Source organism: Schistocerca gregaria, chromosome 6, assembly GCF_023897955.1.
Source record: "Schistocerca gregaria isolate iqSchGreg1 chromosome 6, iqSchGreg1.2, whole genome shotgun sequence".
NCBI classification, from domain to species: Eukaryota; Metazoa; Arthropoda; class Insecta; order Orthoptera; family Acrididae; genus Schistocerca; species Schistocerca gregaria.
Window position 1 is genome coordinate 83,593,411 of NC_064925.1, and position 27,078 is coordinate 83,620,488.

A 27,078-nucleotide genomic window follows, 5' to 3' on the forward strand; every position below is an offset into this window, starting at 1 on the left:
GTATACAAGAGATAAGGAGAGGGAAGAGGACAGAACCGTGGGGAACGCCAGCCGTGGGATAAAAGATACGGGAGTTAGTGTTGTGGAGGGTGACATAGGAAGGATGGTGCGAGAGGAAGGAAGCGACCAGACGGTCAAAATTAATAGGCAGGGCGTAGGTTTGGAGTTTAAAGAGGAGGCTGGAATGCCATACACGGGCATAGGCATTTTGGAGGTTAAGGGAAACAAAAATGGCGGAGCGGCGGGAGTTGAGCTGGAGGGAGAGAAGGTGAATGAGGTTGAGGATTTGGTCTTCAGCAGAGAAGGAGGGTCGGAAGCCACACAGGGTAAGGGGGAGGAGGTGGTGTTGAGCAAGGTGCTGATGGATACGGTGGGAGAGGATGGATTCAAAGACCTTACTGAAGACGGAGGTGAGGCAGATGGGATGATAGGAAGAGGCAGCAGAAGGGGGTTTGTTGGGTTTGAGGAATAAGAGGGCGCGGGAGGTCTTCCACCGGTCAGGGTAGAAGACAGTAGAGAGGCTGACATTATAGAGATGAGCGAGGACAGTCAGGAAGGAATAGGGGCTTTCTCGAAGGTGCCAGTAGGTGACACAGTCGTGACCAGGGGCCGTGTTGCGTTTGGACTGGAGGATAAGTTTAATGTCTTGTGCTGTGATGGGAGTGTTTATGTCGGAGGGGGGCAACTGCACCAAATAATGGAGACGGGGAGCAAGTGGAGCGACCGCGGTATCGGCACCTTCCATGATGGTGGGGAAAAGAAAATAATCAAAGTGGGGATCATTGGGGATGGAGAAGAAGATATTATTTTTTCATAGCTTTGTTATTCAACATCGAAAGGAAACCAGTGTGGAGCTTAGCCAGGTAGTGAATATGGACGAAACTCCTCTGACATTTGATGTGCCGAGTAACAGAACTGTTGCCATGAAAGGTGCTAAAACTCTGACTACAAGAACAAGTGGACATGAAAAAAAGCACTACGCTGTTTCCTTTCATGTTGTTCCGACGGTACTAAACTTAATCCAGTGATCATTTTAAAGCACAAAACAATTTCAGAAATACTGCCAGGTGTTGTTGTTCATGTATATGACAAGACTAGGATGGACAAGTCAGGTATCAAATTATGGATTGACAGAGTGTGGGGGAGAAGGAAAGGTGCTTTATTCAAGAAGAGTTCTCTTCTTGTTCTAGATCAGATTAGCAGTCATTTGAAAAATTCTGTGAAAGAGAAATTGTGACAGGGAAATGCAGAGCCTGTTATTATTGCGGGAGGACTGACTTCACAATCGCAATGTGTATATGAGAGAGGAATGGAACAAATGCATGTTGGATGTAAACCGACATAAATTCACACCGAAGAGAGCTCTAAAACGTCCTACGATCAAACACGTGTGTTAGTGCATAAAGCAGTCGTGGTCTAGAGTGAGAGGAGGCGTTATTGTTAAATCTTTCAAGAATTGCGGAATAAGTAACGCCTTCGATGGCAGTGAAGACCATCTTACATATGAAGAGGACAATGATGACGCCGAAGAGGAAGAAGAAGAAGAAGAAGAAGAAGAAGAAAGTTCAGGTGACAATTTTCAGGGATTTTAAATGTCACTTCGGTTTTATGAACTAAGATTTTTTTTTCATTTAGTCTGGCTTTGCAGTCTAATAACAAAAATGGTAAAAATGTTTTCATTCTGTTTCTTGAAAATTAAAGTGTGTCTTATAGTCCGTAAAATACGCGAACACTGTCGAGTGCACTACCACTTGTTTTGTCACCACTGACACCGTTTATGACGGCGATGAATAGCCAACTTTGCAGAGAGGAACTTCCATGTTACGGCTTCACCACTTACAAAGTAAACAGGGAACCTGAGCTGTTGACGCTAGTGGAGCACTGTTCTTCCACAACCATACTGTCTGCAAGTCCGCCTCGGTAGCAGCAGGGTCAACACGGAGGATTTACAACCGAAGGAGCCCGGGTTCGATTTCTGGCCGGGTCGTAATTTTTCTCCCTTCGCGAACGGGGTGTTGCGTTGCCCTTGCATTCACATCGTCATAAGTGACACAAAAGTTGTCTCAAGCACACTGCCGCATCGTCTTTCCTCTTTCGAGATGGCTGTGTCAGCACGAGCCAAGAGGCAATAAATTTAAAACGTTATCGGAATACGCAAAGTGGATTGCCGACGTTAGCTCAAACTGATAATGCATACCAATTACAAATCTATCTTTTCCGAAAAAATGTGGAGCTGAGTTTTGAACACTGTGCTTAGAGCTGTCTGGAGAAAAGCATTCCTTCGCTATTAACTATCTGTGTTAATGATTCATGTCTGGAATTATGCAAATATTCAAAGAAGTTTGTGGGATACTTAGATAATTTTCTATCTGTTTAAGTTACTTTATGGTCTGCCCCTTATCTGACCTTGGTGACTACTCCGCCTTGTTTAACCCTTCTGGTATTAGTTTCAATTGTTTGACTTGTCTAATTTCCACTTATCTCCAAGACAATTCTAAAATATGTACATCTACATCTACGCGTCTTATGTCAGCATACAGTTTGTGGCGGAGGGTGTTTCTGATACGACAAGCTGTTTCTTTTTCGCTGTTAGACTGTGGAATGGCATATGGGATGAAGGACAGTCCTTAAACCTCCGTATTATGTGTAATTTCTCGGATTTTTCTCGTTGTAACTGTGGTGTCACCGCCAGACACCACACTTGCTAGGTGGCAGCCTTTAAATCGGCTGCGGTCCGTTAGTATATGTCGGACCCGCGTGTCGCCACTATCAGTGATGGCAGACCGAGCGCCGCCACACGGCAGATCTAGTCTAGAGAGACTAGCTAGCACTCGTCGCAGTTGTACAGCCGACTTTGCTAGCGATGGTTCACTGTCTACATACGCTTCGATTTGCAGAGACGACAATTTACAATAGCCTTCAGCTACGTTATTTGCTACGACATTGCAAGGCGCCATATTCCGTTACTATAAGTAATATCTTCAAGAATATATTTTGAACAGATAATATTGTGACTCAGGTACCGTCAAGAGCGACGTTCATCATTAATGGATTAAAGTTAAGTATCAAACAAATTACGTTCGCTTTCTGAATTCTCATTCCTTGTCATGTTCCAGACCTCACGTCAGTATAATTCTTTCCTCCTCAAGCCAAGCTGCGTGAGCTCAAACGCGTTCATTTCGGCCTCCACTCGTAACACGGTGTTGGCTCTTCTGCTAACACAACAGTAACACCTCGCGAGACGTATTTGGGAGGAATTATGAGTATGTGTAGTATTTGTTAATTGATGAAAGGAGAAAACATAAAAATGCAGTAAATGAAGCTGGAAAAAGGAATACAAACTTCTCAAAAATGAAATCGCCAGAAAGCGCAAAATGGCTAAGCAGGGATTACTGGAGAACAACTGTAAGGATGTAGAGGCTTATCAAACTGGGGGTAAGATAGATACTGCCAACAGGAAAATTAAAGAGACCTTTGCAGAGAAGAGAACCACTTGTACGAATATCAAGAGCTCAGATGGGAACCCAGTTCTAAGCAAAGAAGGGAAAGCAGAAAGGTGGAAGGAGTATATGGAGGGTCTATACAAGGGCGATGTACTTGAGGACAATATTATGGAAATGGAACAGGATGTAGATGAAGATGAAATGGGAGATACGATATTGCGTGAAGAGTTTGACAGAGCACTGAAAGACCTGAGTCGAAACAAGGCCCCGGGAGTGGACAACATTCCATTAGAAGTACTGATGGCCCTGGGAGAGAAAGTCTTGACAAAACTCTACCATCTGGTGAGCAAGATGTATGAGACAGGCGAAATACCCTAAGACTTCAAGAAAAATATAATAATTCCAATCCCAGAGAAAGCAGGTGTTGACAGATGTGAAAATTACCGAAGTATCAGTTTAATAAGTCACAGCTGTAAAATAGTAACGCGAATTCTTTACACACGAATGGAAAAGTTGGTAGAACCCGACCTCGGGGAAGATCAGTTTTGAACCCGTACAAATGTTGAAACACGTGAGGCAATACTGACCCTACGACTTATCTTAGAAGAAAGATTAAGGAAAGGCAAACCTAAATTTCTAGCATTTGTAGACTCAGAGAAAGCTTTTGACAATTATGATTGGAAAACTCTCTTTCAAATTCTAAAGGTGGCAGGGTTAAAATACAGGGAGCGAAAAGCTATTTACAATGTGCACAGAAACAAGATGGCAGTTATAAGAATAGAGTGGCACGAAGGGAGGCTGCGCTTGGGAAGGGAGTGACACAGGTTTGTAGCCTCTACCCGATGCTATTCAATCTGTATATTGAGCAAGCAGTAAAGGAAACGAAAGAAAAGTTCGGAGTAGGTATTAAAATCCATGGAGAAGAAATAAAAACTTTGAGGTTCGCAGATGACATTTAATTCTGTCAGAAACAGCAAAGGACTTGGAAGAGCAGTTGAACGGAATGGACAGTGTCTTGAAAGGAGGATATAAGATGAACATCAACAAAAGCAAAACAAGGATAATGGAATGTAGTCGAATTAAGTCGGGTGGTGCTGAAAGAATTAGATTAGGAAATGAGACACTTAAAGTAGTAAAGGAGTTTTGCTATTTGGGGAGCAAAATAACTGATGATGGTCGAAGTAGAGAGGATATAAAATGTAGACTGGCAATGGCAAGGAAAGTGTTTCTGAAGAAGAGAAATTTGTTAACATCGAGTATAGATTTACGTGTCAGGAAGTCGTTTATGAAAGTATTTTTATGGAGTGTAGCCATGTATGGAAGTGAAACATGGACGATAAATAGTCTGGACAAGAAGAGAATAGAAGCTTTCGTAATGTGGTACTACAGTAGAACGCTGAAGATTAGATGGGTAGATCGCATAACTAATGAGGAGGTATTGAATCGAATTGGGAAGAGGAGGAGGTTGTGGCACAACTTGACAAGAAGAAGGAACCGGTTGGTAGGACATGTTCTGAGGCATCCAAGTATCACAAATTTAGCATTCGCAAGAAGCATGGAGGGTAAAAATCGTAGAGGGAGACCAAGAGATGAATACACTAAACAGATATAGAAGGATATAGGTTGCATTATGTACTGGGAGATGAAGAAGCTTGCACAGGAGAGAGTAGCATGGAGAGCTGCATCAAACCAGTCCCTGGACTGAAGACCACAACAACAACAACAACATGTGTTATCTGACTTTCTCCAGAACGTAAACCATTCTATGGTGCACACTGCCTCCTTTGTAGCGCCCGACAATCCAGATAATTGTGATTATCAAAAATGGTTCAAATGGTTCAAATAGCTCTGGTCTCTATGGGACTTAACTTATAAGGTCACCAGTCCCCTAGAACTTAGAACTACTTAAACCTAACTAACCTAAGGACATCAGACACATGCATATCCGAGGCAGGATTAGAACCTGCGACCGTAGCGGTCGCACGGTTCCAAACTGTAGCGCCTAGAACCGCTCGGCCACCTCGGCCGTCAAAAATGGTTCATATGACTTTGAGCACTATGGGACTTAACATCTGAGGTCACCAGTCCACTATAACGTAGAATTACTTAAACCTAACTAACATAAGGACATCACACACATCCATGCCCGAGGCAGGATTCGAACCTTTCAACCGTAGTGGCCGCGCGGTTACAGACTGAAGCGCCTAGAACCATTCGGCCACTGCGGCTGCCTAATTGTGATTATCCTTAACGCTTTTGCGCTTACTAAACAATCCCGTGACGAAATGCTCCGCTCTTAGGCGTATCTTCTTCACCTCTCCCATTAATCCAGCCTGTAAATGGCCGGGACTGAAGATCGACGCTCAAGGATCGGTCGTAGAAGTGCTTTGTAAGCCACTTCCTTTTTTCCTAGGTGACTTAGATTTTCTTAAGATGCCTCCAATGACTCTCAGTCAGCCATCTTCTGTCCCTTCAAGTACGAATTTGCATAAGCACCTGTTTTAAGTACTCGATGACTGCACCACTTTCGTTTTCTAACATTGTGTACATGATGCTTAGTTTAATCTGATATGTAGGTTGGTTATAACTGGACTTACTCTACCTGAGAGGGTCTCATTGCCATAGGACAACGGTACTATATGGAAAGGAAGAAGAGGCCTATAGAAGCCAATCGCAATCCCATTAATTTTTATTACATTCACAAATTCAGATTTCGGCAATTAATAGCCATCTTCAGTGCATTTTCGTTACGACTCAACAGACTCGTTGCAGTCCGTGTCACCATATATTCTTACATGCGTACAGACATAAGGATTTTATGGAAAACATTTTTTTAAGGACAGGTAATTTCCACGTGAGAGGGTAACACCTGTTAATGCATACCATTTTTACGTTCCAGGTTATAAACTTCCCTCAATTTGACAACCATCTGCGTGCTCGACCACCAGGAAGTCTGTAACGGATAACATTTCAGTACTGTTCGCAGTTCTTTTCGAACGGTGGACTATGAAATGTTCAGCTATCGTGACACAACTCGTGCACTGATTCAAGATCGCACATGGGGTCTGACATTCTGAGCCATGGCAGCAGCAACTTCTTCAACAATTTGCGAGCATCGGCGTCTCCCAGGAGAAGTTTCCAAATCGCCAGTTTATTCAACCCCAGTCCAGAAACAGTACCTCTCCTTGATCGTTTAATACGTCGATACTGGCGAAGTGTAGCGCCGCTATTGCTGTTACTCTGATAAAACGACCGAGGGAGGAGGTACAGTGGTAACGACACGTGGCACGCATTTGGGAGGGCCGGCCGCGGTGGTCTCGCGGTTCTAGGCGCGCAGTCCGGAACCGCGCGACTGCTACGGTCGCAGGTTCGAATCCTGCCTCGGGCATGGATGTGTGTGATGTCCTTAGGTTAGTTAGGTTTACGTAGTTCTAAGTTCTAGAGGACTGATGACCACAGATGTTAAGTCCCATAGTGCTCAGAGCCATTTGAACCATTTTGAACTATTTGGGAGGACGACGGTTCAAACCTGCTTCCGGCCATCCTGATTTAGGTTTTCCATGATTTCCCTAAATGGTTTCAGGCAACCGCCGGGATGGTTCCTTTGAAAGTGCACTGCCCATTTCCTTCTCCATCCTTCATTAAGCCGGTGCGATCGACGACCTCTCTGTTTAATTCCCTGCCCCAAATCAACCAAACAACCTTTGATAAAACAGCTTTACGAGTAAAGCCCCCCTCACCATGTCCAGACCCACATTGACTGTATGCAGCCGTAATGCACACTAAAACCTGTGTTTCAGTCCTACGTCGCTGTACCAGTACCGCCGCCTAACGGCAAGTCATACCGCACAGATACTACTAACAACGCAAGTCATGCAGCGTACAGTCTGAAATTCATTCCTATAAAGTTGGGTTCCCTTACGGTAAATAGAATTCCGTCAGCACTGGCTTTAATAGCGATTAATTATAGCCAGCCAGAACATCCCTATTGTTAAATAATGTCTCAAAATCTTACTTCCCCTACTCACGTAAGCCGAGTGTGTTTGTTTACAAGTTTCTATCTAATTCCACTTCGCAACATTCGAATGGAGTTGATGACAGTGTCTTTACTGTGACTTCTAAAATTTTCCCGGCGTATTTGTTCTTCTAATAATTTCCGGGTATGCAGCCGGATCCCGTCGACATTCAGTGGCAGAATGTCCACGGGATCCGGCTGCATACCCGGAAATTATTAGAGGTGTCTTTACTCTTTGATGAAATACATACAGTCTAAGTTTTTTTTTTATCTTGTCTAGGGTGTTTCCTATTTGAATTTCTTCGGCAGTAAGACATACAGGATGTTTCCGTAGGAGCGTGCAAAAATGTAACAGGACATAGAGAATGCTCCACTGAAGAATTTGAGGGAGTGAAACGGCGATTCGAGAAATTTGTCTACCGCTTTGTCTAGCATTACTATTTTCCAGCTTACTTGCAACTAACATGCGTACACGTTTACACCTGCTACGCTGTTTATTTACATGTACATTCTTTGTTTTCTGCAAGGAGACAAGGAGGACGAACCTAATTACCAGTAAATCATGATGAAGGTTCTGTTTACTTTACTTATCCATAAGGTGGCTCGCCGGGTGGAGTGGCTGAGCGGGTCTAGGCGCTACAGTTTGGAACCACGCGACCGCTATGGTTGCAGGTTACAATCCTGCCTCGGGCATGGATGTCTGTGATATCCATAGGTTTGTTAGGTTTAAGTAGTTCTAAGTTCTAGGGGACTGATGACCTCAGAAGTGAATTCCCATAGTGGTCAGGTCCATTTAAACCATAAGGTGGCCCGGGTTGCCGGGTTCGATTCCCGGCGGGGTCAGGGATTTTCTCTGCCTCGTGAGGACTGGGTGTTGTGTGATGTCCTTAGGTTAGTTAGGTTTAAGTAGCTCTAAGTTCTAGGGGACTGATAACCATAGATGATAAGTCCCATAGTGCTCAGAGCCATTTGAACCATTTTGAACCATAAGGTGGCTCGATTGCATCGTATTTACACTGTCGCATGACAAAACACGCAATGAATCAGCGACAGACTCACTTGTTAGTGCTATTCAGAGATATACAGTTCTATAGGATGGAGCAGTACCGTTTCAGTATTTCCTGGTGTCTGGATTGGAAAGGGAGATCCTATTCCATGGTCTGCGAGGTCATCTAACCTGAATCCTCTTGATTGTTTCCCTTAAAGATATCTGAAGTCATTTGTTTATGAGATCCCAGAGGAGTTGGAATTGGTTGCCAGAATTGTAGCTGCCTGTGATGTGATTCGAGGCACACCAGGGATATTTGTCAGAGTGCATCAGAAACTTGTTCGCTGATGCCATGCTACCACTGAGGTTGACGAATGTCAGTTTGAGCAACTTTTTTAAGATACAGTACAAAATGTACGTTCATTGTGTCAGTGGCGGTATTTGTAGTTAACTAACGTACATAAGAAAGTACACAGTAATGTGATTTTATTGCTATTATATCCGTAAGCTGTCTTCTTCTAACCTATGTTCCTTACCTCAAATTGTTCAGTGCAGAACCCTCGGTGTCCCGTAAAATTTTTGGACGCTCTTACGCAAATTCCCTGTATACCACATCATCCTCTGTATCGTAAACTCCAGCTATGGACCATGTTAATTAGAGAACGTAGACACTGTTCTGTCCGTCTGCCGTGTCATAGTTCCTTGAGCCCACCTTTTGCGAGCGCAGTGCGACATTGCAGGTTTTCTGACATGATGTGTAAGCCGTGCATGGCTCGTGTTCCCGCCATCATGTATTTTACACCCCGTTTTTAACGTACTTCCACCTCACCACGTTAATTTAAATTACTACTGTCACTGAGTTGCTGCATTGCCTGACCATGAGAGGAGTTAGCAGCGCGTATCGAGTTATCCCCTCTCGTAGTATCTTTGCTCGACTGCTACTACTTCCCGGTCGTTGTTTGTCGTACGCCCATTGTTGTTTGTCGTAAGCCAATTCGCGGGAGTTTCGTGTCACGAGTTCGGGCTCCCAGTCAGTTGGAACGTGTCTGGAGCGCAGTCTGGACCTGCCAGTCGGGGAGTTGCAATGCCACACTAGTGCAGTCGGGTTGGAGCAGCAGTGAGGTCTGAGTCGATATCACTTGAGCCGGGCCACGGTCTTGGTAGATCGTCGGTCGGTCACCGATCGTTCATAAGTCGACTTTGTGTATGTGTGTGTGTGTGTGTGTGTGTGTGTGTGTGTGTGCGCGCGCATCGACTACCGATTTGTGTTCGTGAGTGCTTAGTTACTGTTGGGTATCGTTCAGGTCTTCGTGTGTTTGTCAGGTCGTGTGTGTAGTTGGCGTATGACCACTGACGACTATTTTAGATGTTGTCGGCTTTCTGAGAAGTCGGTTGGTTGTTGCGGACGAAGGAAGTTATATCCGCGCAGTGCAGTCGGCTGGGTCCGCTGGCGGTCCATGCGCAGTGTCGGAGCGTGTGTGGAGCTGTCCGATCGCTATGAGCTTCGTGGTTCACCGACCCAGGACGTCAAAGTTTAGTAATGGTTTCAACTACCCAAGCCACGTCCATTCATGTTGTTGTGGTTCGTTTCGGTGGTTTGCTGTTGGGGAGGTTTTCTGTCAGCAACAACGAGTGTTTCTACTGCTGAAATTTAGCCGCCATGCGGTGCAATTAAATATTTTGGCTGACTACAATTCGAGTGCACCAGTGGAATTTTCTGCCTTGTCGCCGTCAGTGTTGTGGTTACCTGCCCTGAGCACTGACGTAAATTCGGGCAGTGTTCTTTTGGGTGACGTTAGCTATATTACCGTGTTTCAAATTCAAGCCTACCAGCGGACGTTTCTGCCTTGTCGCCGTTAGTGTTGTGGTTACCTGCCCTGAGCACTAACGTAATTTCAGGCAGTGTTCTTTCCTCCCCTGTTGTCGCTGTACAACATGGTGTGTAATTTTCACAGCTAAACCATACTCCATTGTGGATTATCATGTTTGTAACATTTTCTGTTTGAGTTCTCATGTACTGATTGATGGGAATCAAGTCGTTGTGTATAGCTGGGCTCACCACCTGTCTCGCCGAAGTGAACGAGGTCAGACCGAACTCCCTGGAGGCTTGTGAGTGCCGTTGTCTTGATTTTAATTATCTGTTTTCAGCTACTTAAAATTTAAGGTTTATGGTTATTTTTTCTTTTCTTCTAAAAAAATTTGGCAACATTAATTGTGGGCTTTAAGTCTTGCAACCTTATTTTCAAAATTATCTTTCAGGCTTAAACATTGTGGCCTTCTGCCTTAAAAGAGTATGGTAATATATTTTTAAAATGTTGAAACTTAATTGTGGCCTTCACCCATTGGTATTGCACCATGCATATGTTTGTTCTATCTGCTCTACCTCGAGGCTCTCTACTTAGCCGTGATATATGTTTTTATTATTTTATTTGCTTTTTAATTGGATTTTTATCTTGTTGATTTGTAAACATTTCTTGTTATGAGACCTTCAACCGTGAAAGACTTGCATTTGGTAAAGGTTCAGCTATGTGCCACTTTGGTTGTAAATGTGATATTAAATTTCAATAAATTACACTTAGAAGGTGAATCTGACCCCAACCTTATTTGGCCCTTTCCACAATCCTAATAACCTGTTCTGACCAGCGGGTTTAGCGAGCGTATCAATGTGCACATCTGATTGCTTACAGTAAATCAGTGTGAAGGCTGACTGATGTCTGAGTGGCTTTGCAAGTTTAGACGATACTGTGCAACGAGACACACATCACTGGAACTCCATTCTGGGCAATATCTGTATAGTCTGTCGCAATTACATTAAGTGTAACACGATTACGGACAGGAACAACTTAATGCGACGCTTCATTTGTGGGTTCCTCGGTGGCGGCAGCTCTCTAACACGATTACCCACCGGGCTGCAGCAGGCAGGATGCGGGAGGCATCGGTGACTACAGTGGCTGACAGCGGTCCACAGGGGACTGTTTATTACACAGTACTGCCGCCTTTGTGCCCGCCGATCTCTCGGTTCCTGCATCGCATCAACTTACCGACTTCCACAGAAGTACACGTTCCAAACACTTACTGGCTACGAATATGGCGACCAACACCACATAACTGCCAGTAAGCATATCGCGAACACTCGAGAGAAGTAACAATTCTCTCTTAGCAGTAACGTGTTCCGCTTGAGTGTTTCTGGTTGTTCAGTATTACATGAGCCGCTGAAAACCGAAGTGGTCTACGTCAAAAAATTTTAGTTTATGAGCTGTATCACTCAGTTTACTCGCAAAACACGGAAATTTGTTGTGGAGAAGCGGATAACAATAACTCCCACTTGAGCCACTTGAGAGCTCCTAATGCATTTTTCGTCTCATCCCCGAGTGAAGTGCGTTGGCAGAAATAGTGGTATAACTCAAGCTGCAAGGCCAATTGGTCTTGCTGTTCTGTGTTGTTTTGCGTGTTTGTTCACTATCTAAATCCAAAAAGACATTGTTACAGTGCTGGTAAGATTTAACACTGTTTCCCTTCTTTAGGTTTGTAATATCCGTATGTCATTGAAGCAGAAATTGTCTTTATAAGAGAAGTTTGCACTCTGTCTTGACGCCTACACGAATCAAGCAGTGACATTTCACATTGAATACTTGAACCATAAAACTCGTCCCTCCCAACAACGGAGTGCGACGTGTCACCGAGGCACAAAGGAAAGACATGATGACACTTCTCCCTTACATCCGTCCGGTGCGCCACGGTTTCTACAACCAGCTGAGAACTGCAAGTTCGGCTCAGAAATATGGACCTGTACGTGTTGACCCTTTGGCAGAGGAAGATGATGTGGACTGTGAAATCGAGTAAACAGATATCCTCCATTATGAAGCCCCTTGAAATATCCGGATGAAAAAAATTACAGTTTTAGAAATTTCGACGTTTACAAACAACACTTTCTTTATAACAAAGCACTGCTGAACTATTAGACTCAGTAGGTAGCATTTCAGTAATTAACAACAATAATGCAGTTATTTTAACTCAGTCTGTGAGAGAACAGCGCATAATGGTGGCAAAAAGTGCAGACTCACATTTACTGTATCACATTATGTATATGTTTTATAAATAAATTGCAATTATGGAGATTAAAAGACAGCGTATTCCTTCTCAGGTATTCAGCTTCACCAAAACGTTTGTAAGGAGAGTGGGAGAACTCTTTATTTACATCACTTTACCTTTCATTGTCAGTGTCTGAGAGGGAAAGTGGTACTCCAACTTTTAGCAATTATAAATAGGAATTTAAGGTGCAAGTAACTAAAATATCTCTAGTAAACGCAATTACAATGTTTCATTCTTACATTTCATCAAATGAATCACGAATTATTGTAAAGCATGAATTTACATTAAACGAACCGCATAAGCTTTCATTTCTCAGAAGTGGGAAAAACTGAGTAAACCACTTTGACTCTCAATGGCTCATATCAGCATAAGAAATCGGAGTAAATTACGAGGTGCAATTTTCTCGACGTTACAGTTGCGCAACAGAATGCTAGAAGACTGATTTGAAGTTCATTTTTTCATAAGCCTATTGAGCAACAAAAACCAACTCGCAGTATCGTGAAGCCGAAAAGAAATCTATGTTAATGCTATCTGATCAGTCCAAAGGGGTGAAAAAGAACATACTTGTCAATATTTAAAACAGTAAAAATGAAAGAATCAGGCTACAAACGATCAGAAGCAAGAGACTGAGTCACAGAAAAGTTCGCCTTCTCATTAACGTAGTGTATTACGGAAATAAACCGTGACTACTTAAACGCCTACTGTTTCTATCTCAATCTGCCCTCGCACCTCGACTCACCTGTGCCCATTATAGGAAGTGACTTAAAAAAGTAAGACGCACATAATTATGGCGAGTAAGGTGACGATAATATCAACATCGAACACGTTGTCTTTCTCGCTATTTCGAGCATTGGGGGATGTAGACGACATGGAATATGGACGTTTGGATCGGTCCAGGAAGCGCGCACGCATAGCCGAAGTTGTAAGGATGACGGCTCACGATAAGATGGACCTGGCCCAGCACCATTTTTCATGTGTCACTAATAGGTAATAACTTTGTGCCAAACGCAGCTGACGTTAAACAATTTGCAGCCAGCGAATCAATTTCGTGATATTTTAAGGCAACTGTAGCTCCTCAGCAATGTCTGTTTCTTCAGAAATGCATACATCTCGGAAAGAACAGACATTGTAACATAAACTGTGGAATACACTCCTAGACCGGGAAAACGATGATAATAATAACGTTGAACACATTGTTGTTTCTTTCTCCCTATTGCGATCATTACAGGATGTAGTCAGTGTGGCATAACGAGGTCTGGACCGGCCTTGGAAGAATGCCACGATATCTAATGTGGTGAGAGCGATAGCTCGCGATTAGCGGGATACCCGGGTTCGAGTCCCGTTCTGGCACAAATTTTCGTGTGTCGCTATTAGAGAATATCTGTGATAAACCTGATGTCAAAGAACTCACAATCGGAGAATAAATTTCGTAATAGTATGGAAATTATTGGCACCATTTCACGACGGCTGCACACGACAATGCGTTAGATCAATATACTGCCAGAACTGCTCGCCGAACTTGTGTCCAGTTTAGACGTTTTGTCCACAAGAATCGCATAGTCCCTCGTGCTTCTACTTTGAAATATGTTCTTAAATGCCGCGTCATTTCCTCCTGAGTAAAGGTTTCGTTAGTTATTTGAACGTGAGACATATTTTTTACACTTAGGTGATCTGTAATGGCATGCATTGTATACGAATAGTATTATGTAGATATATGGTGAGTATTCTATTACATATTCTGGGATATTTTCCGAACATTATCTCGCATGGTTTGTTCATGAATTACACGAGTTGTTATAGTGCATAGGCCCTGTACAACGATACTACTATAGCTTTCGGACAAAACCTACAGTTATAACACATTGTGCATTATTATCATTAATGTTAATTGTTGTCATCATCTTTTTTTACAATGATGTTGCAGAAGTCTTGGGATAGCGATACACACCAGACCATTGACGGAGCTGTCATTTGCACCCAGGAGATTCATGCGACGCGATTATGGCTGCGCGACGGGAATTAACAGACGGTCAACGCCGAACGGTATTTGGAGCTGGATGCATGGGACATTCCATTTCGGAAATAGTTGGGAAATACACTACTCGCAATTAAAATTGCTACACCAAAATGAAATGCAGATGATAAACAGGTATTCATTGGGCAAATATATTATACTAGAACTCACATGTGATTACATTTTCACGCAATTTGAGGGCATAGATCCTGAGAAATCAGTACCCAGTACAAGCACCTCTGGCCGTAATAACGGCCTTGATACGCCTGGGCATTGAGTCAAACAGAGCTTGGATTGCATGTACAGGTACAGCTGACCATGCAGATTCAACACGATACCACTGTTCATCAAGAGTAGTGACCGACGTATTGTGACGAGCCAGTTGCTCGCCCACCACTGACCAGACGTTTTCAATTGGTGAGAGTTCTGGAAAATGTGCTCGCCAGGGCAGCAGTCGAACATTTTCTGTATCCAGAAAGGCCCGTAGAGGACCTGCAACATGCGGTCGTGCATTATCTTGCTGAAATGTAGGTTTTCGCAGGGATCGAAGGGTAGAGCCACGGGTCGTAACACATCTGAAATGTAACGTCCACTGTTCAAAGTGCCGTCAATGAGAACAAGAGGCGAAAGAGACGTGTAACCAATGGCACCCCATACCATCACGCAGGGTGATACGCCAGTACGGCGATGACGAATACACGCTTCCAATGTGCGTTCACAGCGATATTGCCAAACACGAATGCGACCATCATGGTGCTGTAAACATGACCAGGATTCATCCGCAAAAAATGACGTGTTGCCATTCGTGCACCCACGTTCGTCGTTGAGTACATCATCGCAGGCGCTCCTGTATGTGATGCAGCGTCAAGGGTAGCCGCACCCACGCTCTCCGAGGTGATAGTTCATGCTGCTGCAAACGTCGTCGAACTGTTCGTGCAGATTATTGTTGTCTTGCAAACGTCTCCATCTGTTGACTCAGGGATTGAGACGTGGCTGCACCATCCGTTACAGCCATGCGGATAAGATGTCTGTCATCTCGACTGTTAGTGATACGAGGCCGCTAGGATCCAGCACGGCGTTCCGTCTTACCCTCCTGAACCCACCGATTCCACATTCTACTACCAGTCATTGGATCTCGACCAACGCGAGCAGCAATATCGCCATACTTTAAACCTCAATCGTGATAGGCTACAATCCGACCTTTATCAAAGTCGGAAAAGTGATGGTACGCATTTCTCCTCCTAACACGAGGCACCACAACAACGTTTCACTAGGCAACGCCGGTCAACTGCTGTTTGTAAATGAGGGATCGGTTGGAAACTTCCCTCATGTCAGCACGATATACGTGTCGCCACCGGCGCGAACCTTGTGTGAATGCTCTGAAAAGCTAATCGTTTGCATGTCACAGCATCTTCTTCCTGTCGGTTAAATTTCGCGTCTGCAGCACGTCATCTTCGTGGTGTAGCAGATTTAATGGCCAGTAGTGTACAACATCCCAAGATCCACAATGTCAAGACTGTGCCGAGAACACCAAATTTCAGGCATTTCCTCTCATCGCTGACAACGCAGTGACCGACGGCCTTCACTTTTTTAACGACAGAGTTGTTAGTGCTAACAGACAAGCAACACTGCGATGAAAAACCGCAGAAATCAATGCGGAACTTTCTTTAACGTATCCGTTGGGGCAATGTGGCGGAATATGTCGTTGGTGGACTATGGCACCAAACGACCGATGTGAGTATCTTTGCTGACAGCACCATTATGCATGCAGGACCACTCCTGAGCTAGTGACCATTGCGGTTAGACCCCATATGGCCTCGTCAAATGGGTCTCGATTTGAGTCGGAAAGAGTTTATGGTAGGGCTCGACTGTGTCGCAGGCCCCACGAAGCCATGGACTTTAAGTTGGCACTGCTTAAGTTGGTGGTAGCTCCATGATATGGTGACCTGTCTTTACATGGAATGGATTGGCTCCTCTAGTCCAACTGCCGGTCCAACTGGACCAATCACTGTGTGGGAACAACAGTGTTCGGCTGGATCTCGACCAACGCGAGCAGCAATGTCGGAGACCGCTACGGTTGCAGGTTCGAATCCTGCCTCGGGCATGGATGTGTGTGATGTCCTCACGTTAGTTAGGTTTAAGTAGTTCTATGTTCTACTGTCTGATGGCCTCAGACGTTAAGTCCCACAGTGCTCAGAGCCATCTGAATCATTTGAACCCAGCAATGTCGCAATCGATAAACCGCAATCGGAAGAATGATGGTACGCATTTCTGCTCCTTACACGAGGCATCACAACAACGTTTCACCAGGTCAACTGCTGTTTGTGTATGAGAAATCGGTTCGAAACTTTCCTCATGTCAGCATTTTGTAGGTGTCGCCGCCGGCGCCAACCTTGTGTGAATGCTCTGAAAAGCTAATAATTTGCATATCACAGCATGTTCCTCTTGTCGGTTATATTTCGCTTCTGTAGCACGTCATCTTCGTGGTGTAGCAATTTTAATGACCAGTAGTGTAATAATCTGCTCATTTCCTGAGTCTCTTATGTCAATGGATTTCCCCATTTGCAGCCCATATCTTTACTAGCGTGTGTCCCCTTCCATCTCTACTCCGCTTACGTACTTTTGTTGTCGCATCACATGACCGCAATACAACCAGGCGGCATCCAACGTTGCGATGGGCAGTGGTCGTCATGTTTTGGCTCATCACTGTACACACACACACACACACACATACACACAGCTATATTCAGTTGGGACACTTGAGAACACAATGTCCATACGTCATGTGGAAAGGGGCCACTGTGACAAGCCACAGCCAAAACACTGTGTAATCCGACCTACACAAGACACTGGCAGGTGGCTGGCTGTCCGCGGTACTTACGCTTCTTGTTGCCTTCGCGGTAGGCGGTGAAGAGCGAGTCGAAGGTAGCGTTGATGGCCTGGGAGGTCGCCCAGTAGCGCACGTGCATCACGTTGTTCTCGGACAGCACCGTCTCCGCCTTGGCGCCGCAGAACTCGCTCAGCCGCGACGGCATGTCCGTGTTGTCCTTGAACACCTGCACGAAGTTCTGGTTGCAGTCGTTGGGCTTGTCCAGCTTGAACACCAGGAACGCCAACTGGATCTGCGGACACACGAAAACGACCGCCATGTTTGCATCACAAAGGTCTGGACTCTCACCACGCAGAGGGTGGGGTGGAGGGACGGAACCGCTAATGGGACAGCCGACGAACAATAATGTTTTGTCCGGAAGCAAAATAAAAAGTGTGTCGAGAAAATGCTCTTCAGCTACCAGGCGTGACTGCCTATCGCGTAACTATGTTCGGTACGAAGATGTAAGCAACAGTACCTCTTTTTATACAGCACCCCATTTTTTTAGTTCCTCTTCTCAAGACCTGTTCAGAAACGTATCACAATGTGTCATTCACGTCAACATGATCCTGTTAGAAACGTAGCACAAAGCTGACTCTTACTGTCCTGTACAATGTTACACTGCAGATGCGTTGGGCGACATAACACAGATGCAAACACAACTAAGGTAGGCGCTTGTCATTCCCGTTTTCATAATCGGTTTCTCCATAGACAAGTAGCGTTTCTACCCACTCTTCGTTGGCGTACTCTCACAAACCTTGAAATTATTCGATTGTAGTTAAAATCTTCTGGGTTATTAGGTCACGACACGTTTCATCTAAAATGATCGACGGTTCGACCCCTCTGCTGGGACCTTCCTCAGTATCTTCTGGTGTCCACTACTGCCGTTGTAGCAGACCCCAGCTGAGGGGTGGAAACGTCGATCATTTTAGAAGAAACACAACGTGGCCTAATAATCCAAAAGATTTTAACTTGAGTGACAACGGCCACGAAAGCCTGCAGACTTACATATTCGATTGAAATTTGCCGTAATTGGAGGTAAGAAGGAGCGATTCCCAGTTTATGTGGGAAAAAAATTAATAGCCAGGATCACATTCAGTACTATTACCTGTTTGAGAAGCAAGACTGTCACCTTATGATCTTTAGACGTTGCATGTCTCGTTTCATTATGACTGAATCTGGATTGCAGCATATAATAACAATAGGGTTAAAAGGATCTTGTGTAACTAGATGATTTTTTTAACTATATCGTCTTTATTTGTGCCAAACCGGTTTTAATTTTATTTTTAAATTTTGACAAACCTGTGTCGTATGTACTACGTAATGTCCGCCAGAATGTCAACGTTGTATTTGTGACACAGTTATACTGAAACAGGGCTTGTAACAGCGTTTTAAAGATCATATTAAGATGACAGTTGGAACAGATAATGAGGAATAAATAATATTGAATACAACCAGCCAGGGTAGCCGAGGGCGCTAACGCGCTGCTTCCTAGACGCGGGAAGGAGCGCCAGCCCCGGATAGAATCCCACCGGCGCATTAACGACGAGTGCCGATGTGCCGATGTGCCGACCGTTTCCACATCCCGCTAGGTGAATAGCGGGCTGGTCCCCATGTTCCGCCTCAGTTACACGGCTCGCAGACATATGAACACATTCGCACTCGATGCAGACAATTGGGGTACACTAATTCCGTCCCGGGGGGTGAGGGGTGGCGGCAGGAAGGGCATCCAGCCATCCCTTAAATATTAACATGCGAAATCCGATTAATGATGGCTGACCCTGCGTAACTGCCCGACAAGGCTCACGCGATAGATAGAAATAATATTGAATACCATTTGGCCATTAAATTTTCTCCAGTTCAGTTGGTTCGGTTCACAGAATGACTAGTTTTCATTTTGACTGCGTTTCTGTCAGTCCCGTCATGCACACATTTTACGTTAACCCTGAGTAATGACACAGTCTTCTAGAAGAGGTGAATATTAAACACATTTGTGTTACGTTTTTAATAACGCCATATTTATGTGAATAGTGCACTGTGATATGGTTTTGAACGAGCCTCGAGGAGAGGAAGTGGATAAAAAATTTTCAAATGGTTCTGAGCACTATGGACGTAACATGTGAGGTCATCAGTCCCCTAGAACTACTTAAACCTAGCTAACCTATGGACATCACACACATCCATGCCCGAGGCAGGATTCTAACCTGCGACCGTAGCGGTCGCGCGGTTCCAGACTGAAGCGCCTAGAACCGCATGGCCACAACGGGCGGCAAAAATTGTCGGGTGCTGTATAAGAAAGAAGTACTGCTGTTCAAAGTTTCGTAACGAAAGGTAGCCTGGTTTGTGTTCTTCTGGTGGCTAAACTACATTTGAGCGGTACTTCTTTCTTATTGTGTTTCTGGACAGAAGACTAGTTGAGGTGGTCACAGTAAATGAGACTCCCTTTATATAACAGCTAATCCACTAATAGACTAACGACTAGCGTTTTGTGCGGTACTCTCAACCGTCCAAAAAAATTTCATTACAGGTGGTCACAGTAAATGAGACTCCCTTCATATAACAGCTAATCCACTAATAGACTAACGACTAGCGTTTTGTGCGATACTGTCAACCGCCCAAAAAATTTTCATTACAAATAAAATAATATATGCAAGTATATGCATGTTTGTTTAGAAGCTAAAATGCTCGAAACTGTTTTACAAAGCCTACAATTAGCGTATTTCGTAAACGCGAGTGTGATTTCTCTTAAACAGGTAGGTACGTTACGTAAAATGGTGCAACAACGCACTAGAAAGCTACACTATTGAAATTTTAAACTGTTAATCATAGTTTATAGTTTCACATTGAATAAGAAGTATCTTTTCCTTCAACATGGTTATTAAAAGGGAAGAATTAACGTACATCTGAACTACAATGCTGAAGATGCACGAGTTTCTGACGAGAAGAGGGCACCAAAGTACGTCATCCTGTTCTCTGCGTGTGAGGTCATTTGCTTTTTGACAGAAAATACCTCTTTTCTCGCTTAGATCGCACGGGCATACAGCAGGCATCCGAGGCGTTTACTGAGGCTCCAGACGACAGGTGCAGTCATATGTGCTTATAAAATGTCACTGCAAATGTTAAAATATGCATCACTTGTATACGCACTGTTCAGCGGTGCCTGAGTTCATTTTTCTTTTCTTTCCTTTTCATTCCAGTAATTGAGGGATAAAAAAATTCAGCTATAAGGAAACGATTAATAATAAAGAGTTACAAAAGAAACAGGAAATAATTAAAGGAAACAGGATGTGAAGTGAGTGCCTTAGTAACTCGTTGAAATGACAGAAAAAGTTTGAAAATGATTTTGCAGCTAAGTTGTAGATAACCGCCACGGATAGAAATTGAGCCACGCGCCAACCTCTGGCTCCTGTTGTTATTAATCCATGTACCTAGTTCTACAAATGTAATGCCGTGTGGCTAGGGCCTCCCGTCAGGTAGACCTTTCGCCTGGTGCATGTCTTTCGAGTTGACGCCACTTCGGCGACTTGCGTGTCGATGGGGATAAAACGATGACGATTAGGGCAACATAACACATAGTACTGAGCGGAGAAAATCTCCGACCCAGCCGGGAATCGAAACCAGGCCGTTAGGTACGACATTCCGTCGCGCTGACCACTCAGCTAGCAGTGGCGGAGTCACCTACAGATGTTTGCCGACATATGTGTTAGGTGATTTTGCCGGCGATGTTGTCGTCGTCATTGCCTGCATTATACTCAAGTAACAGGCCATTTCCTCTTAAGGAAGTCAGGCGGATAGCAGGAAATGGGAATGGGATAGCAGTGAGAAGGTTCAAAAAATGGCTCTAAGCACTATGGGACTTAGCATCTGAGGTCATCAGTCCCCTACACTTAGAACTACCTAAACCTAACTAACCTAAGGACATCACACACATCCATGCCCGAGGCAGGACTCGAACCTGCGACCGTAGCACAGCGCGGTTCCGGACTGAGGTGCCTAGAACCAGTCGGCCATACGGCCGGCGCAGTGACAAGGGCTGGGAGGTTTATAACCTGTTGCTCAACGTTATAGAACGGTTAGAAATGAGATATATCGACCCAAGCAGAGGTGTGGTCCACTTCCTGACTGGGAATGGCCTTTACGCGACGCATTGAGTCGCCTGCGTCTTAGTGAAAGAGAAGAATCTACTTGTGCGTAAAGAGGCTCCCCACAGGCTACTATAATACAAAGCACGCTTCTCACACACGCCAGACCATTAGAGCACAAACAAAAAGAGCTGGACTAGGGGTAGCATCTTTGATTATTTACCAAAAGGTCCTCGGTCCGGTGTTCGAAACCCGCCAGCGCTTGAACTTTGATTAATAATCAGCATTGGGGGCCGAAGACTTCCGATAAGAAGTCAAGCTCATTCTGCCAACAGTCTTGTCAAAGAGGGCGGAGAAGCGGACACAGATTCACGGGAAACAGCCCCTAAAGCTCGAGGCTTTGGGGTGGTAAACTGCCCTCAAAGGTGGAAGTCTCAGCAATGATCAGAGGCATGAGTATGCAGAAGCAATAGTTATCGCTGCATTCAAAACACATAACGGCTATCCACAGTACATGTGGCCTGTAATTGAATAACAGTGTAAAAATCATCTCTCCATTGGTAAAATATTCCGGAATAGTCCCTCATTCAGATCTCTGGGAGGGAACTGCCATGGGAGAGGTGACCACGAGAAAGATATTGAATAACCAACGAAAGAATAATGTTATACGAGCCCAGGTACGGAATGTCAGAAGCTTGAATGTGGTAAGGAAGCTAGCAATTCTGAAAAGATAAATAGAAAAGCTCAATCTTAGTAGGGGTCAGTGAAGTCAAATGGAAAGAAGACGAGGATTTGCGGTCAGATGAGTGTAGGGCAATATCAACAGCAGCAGAAATTGGTATAACAGGAGTAGAATTCATTATGAACAGGAAAGTAGGGCAGAGACTTCGTTACTATGAAAAGTTGAGTAACAAGGTTGTTCATATCTGAAACGACAGCAAACCGACACTGACAACGGTACATGCCAACGTCGCAACCTGAAGATGAAAAGATAGAGAAAGTATATGAAGATATCAAAGGGTAACACAGTATGTAAGGAGAGATGAAAACCTAATGGTCGTGGGGGACTAGAACAGAGTTGTAGGGAAGGAGTAGAATGAATGGTTACAGGAAAATATGGCCTGGAACAAGGAATGAGAGAAAAGGACGCTAATTGACATGTGTAATAAATTTCAGCTAGTAAATCGAATACTCTTCAAGAATCACAAGAGGATGACGTGCACTTGCAAAAGGCGGGGTGGTACGAATAGATTTCAGTTACATTACAAAATGGTCACACAGAGATTCTGAAATCAGGTACTGGATTGTAAGGTGTACCCAGGAGCAGATATAGACTGAAATTACAATGTAGTAGTGACGAAGACTAAGCTGAAATTGAAGAGATTAGTAAGGAAGAATCAATACTCAAAGAAGTGGGATACAGAAGTACTACGGAATGACAAGATACGCTTGAATTTCTCTCAGGCTATAAATACAGTCACAAGCAAGAGCTCAGTAGGCATCATAGTTGAAGAGGAATGCATGTCTCTAAAAGGGGCAATCACAGAACATGTAAAGAAAAATTTATATACACAGAAGGTAACTGTGAATAAACCATAGGTAACAGAAGAAGTACTTCAGTTATGTGTCCACGGAGTCTTTCGCAACGGCGTACATGAATAAAACGTTCTCGGTTTTCAAGCCACGTCAATTCGAATAAAATCCTCTAGCTTTCGATGTTGTGTATGGTGTACCCTGTGAATGTGGCAGCATGTATATCCGACAAACAATTCGCACGGGTGTGGAGCGTTGAATTGAGCACAAGCGCCATACAAAGGGAGCTTCGCGAGTCAGCCATAGCGGAACGTCGCCTTCCCTCTACGGATTAGCGTCTGAGCTCCCGAAGCATGTCCGTGTACATATACAACATCAACAGCAACGGTCCCAACGCAGTTCCCTGGGGCACACCCAAATTTACTTTTACATCTCCATCCAAGTTGTTCCGTCATCCCTACCAAAAAATTCTTAATCCAGTTACAAATTTCGCTTAATACTTCATATGGTCGTACTGTTGATAATAAACGTTGATGTGGTAATGAGTCAAATATTGTATCTACTTGACCCCGCTTGACCCAGAGCTCTTAGTGTGTCATGTGAGAAAAGGGCGAGTTGGGTTTCACATAATGTATGTTTTCGGAAAATATGGTGATTGGCATGGTGGAGGTAGTTACATGTACAACAGTCCGGCGAATTGATCTGCCCTTGCAACATTAAACATTATGGATTTGTTATGTTGGCACAGCAAACGACTAAAAGAGGAGTGAAATTACATGCGTTATCTTTCCTGAGGCCACTAAGCCCTGTTTTATGATTTAATGATGACAACAACCTCAAGCATAAGATCTTCCAGAGGTAAAAAAACTCCCCATTAGGACCTCATGGCGGCTAATCTGGTAGGTGGGTAGAAACTTTGAAAAGAGAAAAGCATAGGGTAAAGCTGAACGCAGCTCGAATTAGTGAACTGCTGTTGAAGGAAGAAAAAGATCTTTGTTCAGGGCAGTACGGATTTATCAACAGAAACTAAAATAGTGCTAACTCAGGAGTAGCTCCAATAATAAATAAAGAAGTGGGACGTGGGTCAGCCACTATGAACAGCATAGTGAAAGCATTATGTTAGTCAATATAGAAAATCAACTGCCACCGCTGTAGTACACGTTCGTTTTCCTTTTAGCTCCGCATATGATTAAGATAATGTATGATGGCATAAAATAAATTTATGAGATTGGTAGGGCAACTGGGTTATACGACGTTATTGGGATATTTGTGGGTAAATACCATGAGAAAACAGTTTTACCTAGTGCGTAAGGTATATGAAATAGGCGAAATACCTTCAGATATCAAAAAGAATGCAATAATTCCAGCTTCTACGACGACAGTAGCTGACTGGTGTGAATGATACCTAATTATCGCTTTAATAAACCACGTTTAGAAAAAACTGCTTCGGATTATGTGCAGATGATTGGACAAATAGTAGGAGTCGGCTGTGGGAAACATCAGTTGGAGTTCCGGAAAAATGTAGGAACTCTAAAAGATACTGCTCCTGTGGCTTGTATTAGAATGAAGAAGGTAAATGCTACGTATATAGCATTAACAGATTTCGAAAAAACTTTTGACATTGTTGACTGTAATATGTTACTTGAAACTGAGAAGGTTGCCTAGATACAATACAGGAAATGAAAACTTCTAATTCAAAATAATGAAAGGACATGAAAGGAAGTACTTGCTCTAATGATGTACTTGTAGTTTATTATCGCCAACAGAAGTGGAAAAATGGATTCTAAACTGAAAAAACGGCTCAAAAAAAGGTTCAAATGGCTCTGAGCACTATGGGTCATAACATCTGGGGTCATCAGTCTCCTAGAACGTAGAACTACTTAAAGCTAACTAACCTAAGGACATCACACACATCCATGCCCGAGGCAGACTTAGAACCTGCCACCGTTGCGTCGCGCGGTCCCAAACTGAAGCGCCTAGAACCGCTCGGCCACACCGTCCGACGGACAGTGATACCAGTTTGTAAACTATCCGCCATGGTGTTCAATATGTACTCTAAACAAGCAGCAAAGGAAACCAAGAATTAATTCAGAAACAGAGTAAAGGTTCGGGGAGATGAAATGAAAGCTTCGTGGTACAACGATGAAACAATAAACGTATCAGAGATGGCAAAGTGCTTGGAAGAGCAGTTAGACAGATTAGTGTCTTTAAAATGTATCAGAATATGGTATATCTACAAAAGTAAAACAAGATGAATCTAAAACTTCCTGGCAGATATCAGCGCACACTCCGCTGCAGAGTGAAAATTTCTGGAAGATGATTTTAATATTGTCTAACTGGGCGATACTTGTGAATTAAATTAAGAAATTTGACACCATTGGTTTATAAGGACCAAAATAACTGAAGGTAGCCGAGGTAAAGAGGACATACAATGAAGACTGGCAATAGCAAGGAACGTGCATCTAAAGAAAGTTAAATTTGCTAACTTCGATTATAGATACAAATGTTATCAAATATTTTAGAAGGTATTTGTTTGCCATGTAGTCTTGAGCGGAAGCGAAAGGTGAACGACGGGTAGTTTAGATCAGAAGAGAATAGGAGCTTTTGAAATGTGGTGCTACAGAAGAACGCTGAAGGTTAGGTAGGTTTAAAGGATAACAAATGAGGAGGCATTAGAGCATACTGCGGAGGAAAGAGTTCTATGGCAGAAATAGACAAAGACGTAGAGCAGGTTAAACTGTAGTGAGAGACCAAGGATTAACTTTGGTTTCAGCAGATTTGCAGAGATGAAGAGGCTTATTCAGCACAGAGTAGCTTGTTGAGGCTCAACAAACTTAATCTCCAGAATTACAGTTACAACAACAGCAAATGAATACGTGCCTGCTACTTTGCGGGGCTTTCGTTTGCAGTCCACGTTTCTGTCTGCCTTTTGTAACGTACCATGAGTATAATTAGGAAATATGTTTAGCCTGTAATGCTTGTGCAATTAATTCGTTTGAACGGCTGCTTTGTTAAATGGTTACTGATGAGCGTTATATCCATTTAATTACCAACGAAGCAGTCAACACAATCCAGGCTCTACAAATAAGTTAGATGACACAGAAATAATTTGAGTTTATAGAACTAATATCAGCGCATCCACAATTTTCACTTAAAACGTGTCAACGATGTCAATAATATATAACTGTAAGTGTGCAATTGTCACAAACAGAGTTGATAAATATTTTTTTTACCGAAAATGATTAGCATAATTACGTCATCAAGCTCATGCAAATGCATTATATTTTTTTATTTAAATTGCACGATAGTATTTTCTTCTTCTACATAAAATCAAATGTAAGAAACATTTTTAACGAAGTCCAAATATTTACGAAAAAATACTAAGAAACTGCTGGAGGAAACTGTAATATCGTAATACATTCTATACTTTTGTTAGTGAACTTCAATAAATAGGAATCATGGAAGCAATTAATAATTGCGTGAAGCACTTTGATCCACAGAAAGAATTGAAGAGTTTAATATGTTCGCTATTTTCCTTAAGGAGATTTTCAAAATTAAAATGTGAAGATTGATTGGAAGTTGTTTTCTCCCCAAAATGCAAAAATATTTTGTTAACTCCCATCTACAGGCGAAGAACGTGGATTATTCTATAATCATCAGTGCAGAGGCTCGAATGTTAACTTCTCTCAGCACTCCGGTCTGTGCAACTCTCTTCAAATCAGCGTCATTACTGCTTGTCACACACACTTGAGCCTGATTACAGTATTCAAGCGTTAACCAAAGTCTATAATTTATACCTGTCATCGTTGCTTCGATTACCATATTAAATGTTGATGGACACCTCTAGGTTTCATCTGCCAACTTAACCCCAGTTTGTGAAACTGTGCCATGAAGTTCTTTTGTCTCCAGCTCACTTCAGATTCTCTACATTAGTTATACGGTTTGCACACATAACCTTCACAATCTTACAGCAGCATCGAATTTCCACTTTCCTTCACTCAAGACAAATACATTCAGAAACAAAACTGTCAGATGTGTATTC

General features: G+C 43.4%; 1 protein-coding gene across 1 annotated transcript in view; it reads right to left on the reverse strand.

Annotated features, from left to right (window-relative positions):
- The window catches only part of LOC126278735 (neuropilin and tolloid-like protein 2), a 958,390-nt gene that overhangs the window by 148,821 nt on the left and 782,491 nt on the right, over nt 1-27,078 (reverse strand). The window contains exon 6 of the mRNA XM_049979012.1: nt 17,434-17,674. Coding sequence (XP_049834969.1) covers nt 17,434-17,674 — 241 coding nt within the window. The remainder of the gene's footprint in view (nt 1-17,433; nt 17,675-27,078) is intronic.